At 37.4% G+C, this 4,716-nt stretch overlaps 1 protein-coding gene across 1 annotated transcript; it reads right to left on the minus strand.

The window, feature by feature from the left end:
• Positions 1-2,326: 2,326 nt before the first annotated feature.
• LOC125680617 (von Hippel-Lindau disease tumor suppressor-like) lies at positions 2,327-3,762 on the minus strand. Its single transcript, XM_048920304.2, has 2 exons — positions 3,164-3,762; positions 2,327-2,843 (listed from the first exon to the last, which is right to left on the minus strand). The coding sequence occupies exons 1-2, from the start codon at positions 3,468-3,470 to the stop codon at positions 2,689-2,691; spliced, it is 462 nt and encodes a 153-aa protein (XP_048776261.1). The 5' UTR covers positions 3,471-3,762; the 3' UTR covers positions 2,327-2,688.
• Positions 3,763-4,716: the final 954 nt, after the last annotated feature.

Consider the following 4,716-nt stretch of genomic DNA (forward strand, 5'->3'; position numbering starts at 1 on the left):
ACATCGCTCACCTGAGTCACCTTGGTCCATATCAGAAGATTTTCCATATCTATTTGCATGTAAAACCGTAGTCCCTATTATGGCCCCAAACCTACCCCTGGGGGCCATGATTTTTGCAAACTTGAATCTACACGATGTCAGAAAGCTTTCATGTAAATGTGAACTTCTTTGGCCCAATGGTTCTTGAGAAGAAGATTTTTAAAGATTTTCCCTATATATTTGTATGTAAAACTTTGATCCCCTATTGTGGCCCCATCCTACCCCAGGCGCCCATGATTTGAACAAACTTGAATCTGCATTATGTCAGGAAGTTTTCACGTAAATCTCAGCTTTTCTGGCTCAGTGGTTCTTGAGAAGAAGATTTTTAAAGATTTTTCCTATATATTTGTATGTAAAACTTTGATCCCCTATTGTGGCCCCATCCAACCCCCGGGGCCCATGATTTGAACAAACTTGAATCTGCATTATGTCAGGAAGCTTTCATGTAACTCTCAGCTTTTCTGGCTTAGTGGTTCTTGAGAAGAAGATTTTTAAAGTTTTTCCCTATATATTTGTGTGCAAAACTTTGATCCCCCCTTGGGGCCCCATCTTATCCCCGGGGACCATGATTTGAACAAACTTGAATCTGCACTATGTCAGAAAGTTTTCATGTAAAAATCAACTTTTCTGGCTTAGTGGTTCTTGAGAAGAAGATTTTCAAAGATTTTTCCTATATATTTGTATGTAAAACTTTGATCCCCTATTGTGGCCCCATCCAACCCCCGGGGCCCATGATTTGAACAAACTTGAATCTGCATTATGTCGGGAAGCTTTCATGTAAATCTCAGCTTTTCTGGCTTAGTGGTTCTTGAGAAGAAGATTTTTAAAGTTTTTCCCTATATATTTGTATGTAAAACTTTGATCCCCCCTTGTGGCCCCATCCTACCACCGGGGGCCATGATTTGAACAAACTTGAATCTGCAATATGTCAGGAGGCTTTCAGGTAAATTTCAGCTCTTCTGGCCCAGTGGTTCTTGAGAAGATTTATAAATGACCCCACCCTATTTTTGCATTTTTGTGATTATCTCCCCTTTGAAAGGGACATGACCCTTCACCCAAGGATGCTTTTGGCCATGTTAGGTTGAAATTGGCCCAGTGGTTCTGGAGAAGAAGTCGAAAATGTGAAAAGTTTACGGACAGACGGACAGACAGACAGACGGACGCCGAACAAAATGTGATCAGAATAGCTCACTTGAACCTTCGGTTCAGGTGAGCTAAAAAGTGAAAATAACGAACATTGATCAATCTGATAATTCCTATAAAGAATACAAAATTAAGAGTAGGGCAAACACGGACTCCTTGAAATACTAGTACCAGAGGTGGGACCAGGTGCCTAGGAGGAGTAAGCATCTACTCTCTCTCTCTCTCTCTCTCTCTCTCTCTATATATATATATATATATATATATACATCTCTAAATGACCAATGACAAGAACAACAACTAAAGGAACCCTAGGGACGTTCTGTCCCTTCCTCAGGATAAACAAAACAGACTTACTGTCCCTTCCTCAGGATTAACAAAACAGACTTACTGTCCCTTCCTCAGGATTAACAAAACAGACTTACTGTCCCTTCCTCAGGATTAACAAAACAGACTTACTGTCCCTTCCTCAGGATTAACAAAACAGACTTACTGTCCCTTCCTCAGGATTAACAAAACAGACTTACTGTCCCTTCCTCAGGATTAACAAAACAGACTTACTGTCCCTTCCTCAGGATTAACAAAACAGACTTACTGTCCCTTCCTCAGGATTAACAAAACAGACTTACTGTCCCTTCCTCAGGATTAACAAAACAGACTTACTGTCCCTTCCTCAGGATTAACAAAACAGACTTACTGTCCCTTCCTCAGGATTAACAAAACAGACTTACTGTCCCTTCCTCAGGATTAACAAAACAGACTTACTGTCCCTTCCTCAGGATTAACAAAACAGACTTACTGTCCCTTCCTCAGGATTAACAAAACAGACTTACTGTCACTTCCTCAGGATTAACAAAACAGACTTACTGTCCCTTCCTCAGGATTAACAAAACAGACTTACTGTCCCTTCCTCAGGATTAACAAAACAGACTTACTGTCACTTCCTCAGGATTAACAAAACAGACTTACTGTCCCTTCCTCAGGATTAACAAAACAGTTTTACCTAAAAATACAACTGAAGGGAAGAATCTTTAAAAATAGTGGAAGATTCGAATTATGTTCACAATGCAAATCGAATAGAATGAAAATCAACTCATGTTTGACCCAAGCAATATATTTCACTTTTTAAAAAAATGGATTTGAAAAGTTTCAAAAGTCAATTTTATTTAATTCAGTAATGTTAAATGATAAATTGTAAAATAGGCTGTTGTGAAACCTAATCTTTGATCCACTTTCGAGTAGATCCCATGTGAACCATTCTTTAGATTCAAACAGGATTATTTTCAATATACAGACATTAATCAATCCGAAGTATACTTTATACAGAAATGTACAAATTCCCTCTGCAAAGAGGCTCTCTTTATCTCTCATTTAAATTTTTTGCAATAAAAATAATTGTAGGCCTAAATGTTTGCGATTACCGTGTAACTAGGACAAACTTCTTTAGTTCCAATCAAACGCAATCATATAACTTAGAACCTTCAACTCTCACACATGAAATACACCGCATCATGTGTGACGAAAACCCTTGTAGTTAGTATAAGACACAGATTTCTTGGTGTCCAATTCTTTGGTGAGCAGTCTCGGAATATCCAGTGTCTTTGGATCAATGTCAGGAAATGATTTCCATATAACCTGCTTACATCTCTCCCGCAGAGAATACACTGTAATAAAACAAAATGGTGTTTATTTCATCCACATTGAGGGGAAAATTGGCTCCAAGAGAAGATTTTGAAAGAAGATAGTTTTACATGAAATACATGTATATAGAGAAAATTATCTTTGGGAACTAACTTATTGCCAAGTACTGTATTTAATTTCCCTTACTTTTATCACCATATGTAAGCAATCCATTCGTCCATATTTGATTTACATGTTTATCATTTGCTGGGGGTTGGGGGGTGTTGTTTGTTAATTTATTATCATTTTGGTTTCTGCGGGAGGATTTTGGGGGAGGGGTATTTTATCAAGTTTTACACAATACCTGGGATATCGATTAGGACCAGTCTGTACGTCTCCTCCTCCCCCTCTGACGGGTAATACACAGGCTCTTTATCAATGACAAGTCGATCATTTGTAACTACTTCTTTAGCACACCAAGGATGTGTCACATACGTGATCATGTCGATATATTCTCCTTTCTTCAAAATGGAATACCTCACCAAGTTCCCCTTGAAGTTGAGCCAATATAACGTGGCATTTCTGTCACAACGGTTCTGAAAGCGCACATGTGTCGTTATGTCATTGTTGAGAGACCGTGGCTCCTTATATTCTTTCTTTTCTTCAGCCATGTCAATCAGAATGTATAGTATATGTTACGTTCATCGTTACACGTAGATCCTCCACCTCCACAGGCACATCCGATACAATCGCCGCTCAAAATGGATGCTTCGCAATGTTTGTAAACAATACATATATACAACGTGGTGTTACTAAAACCCGCAAACGAACGATTTAAAGGGGCGTGGACACGATTTTTAATCGATTGAAATTGACAGTGTTTTTGTTATTGAAATAAATATTTTTTATGATTAAGTGGATCTAAAATAAAATATACTAATTTTTAATTACAAAAAATCCGACTCTCCATTCTCCCCAAGTTTTCTAAAATGTGTCAAAAGCATTCAACATTTTGACATGTAAACATAAACAGGGCTCGTGCCTTGTTTTGAAAATGAAAAGTTTAGATGTCTCAAATTCATCTTTGCGCCAGTGTTTGAAATTTAGGTGTGTTACTGTTTTACATGAATCAAATACCATCCTACAATTAATGAAATATCTGAATATTTTGTTTTTACCGAATAGTGTCCACGCCCCTTAAAATCGCTGACGAGGGTGCTACAGAATGTGTATAACAGGCACTCCACCAAAATACACTGCGACAATTAAAAATTTAGATATAGATAGATATGACATAATGATGATAAATGTTATTCTAATATCATAGGCAGGGACAGTTAAAAAAAAATTGAGGGGGTGGGGTGGAAATGGAAGACTCTAAAATGGCAGCAAAATTATGTTCTTTGTTAAAACGAAGTTCAACCAAAGGGGGTGGGGGGGTGGGGTTGCAACCTCCACAACCCCCTCTAGATCCGACACTGCATAGTTAACATAAACATTAATTTTGCGTTTCATCAATCTAATTAAAATTAGATCCTTTGATCCGCTCATCTCCTCGTGTAGCGATAGTAGTAGATGAGCGGATCAAAGGATCTCATTTTAATTAGATTGGCATTGCATGATATCTTTACACACACACACACACACACACACACGCGCGCGCGCGCGCACGTACAAACACACACAGATATGTTGAAGATATTTCAGAATATTTTCAACATGTTTATATTCAGAAGTTTATATTTTCTGCTCTTATAAAAATTATTCTATAATATACTATACAGCACTATCCAAACGAATTATATAAAAATTATTCTATAATATACTATACAGCACTATCCAAACGAATGATATAAAAATGTGATACTGTTTTTTTATATTAGGAAGTTTTCATATCAATTTGAATATCATAGGTTT

Source organism: Ostrea edulis, chromosome 2 (genome assembly GCF_947568905.1).
Source record: "Ostrea edulis chromosome 2, xbOstEdul1.1, whole genome shotgun sequence".
In the NCBI taxonomy this organism is placed as follows: domain Eukaryota; kingdom Metazoa; phylum Mollusca; class Bivalvia; order Ostreida; family Ostreidae; genus Ostrea; species Ostrea edulis.

Bases quoted from the DNA above. Each gene is read 5' to 3' on its own strand.
- LOC125680617 (XM_048920304.2), bottom strand. From the start codon at position 3,470: ATGGCTGAAGAAAAGAAAGAATATAAGGAGCCACGGTCTCTCAACAAT. The intron at 2,844-3,163 runs GTATTGTGTAAA...GTTTTATTACAG, and splicing joins GGTCCTAATCGATATCCCAG to TGTATTCTCTGCGGGAGAGA.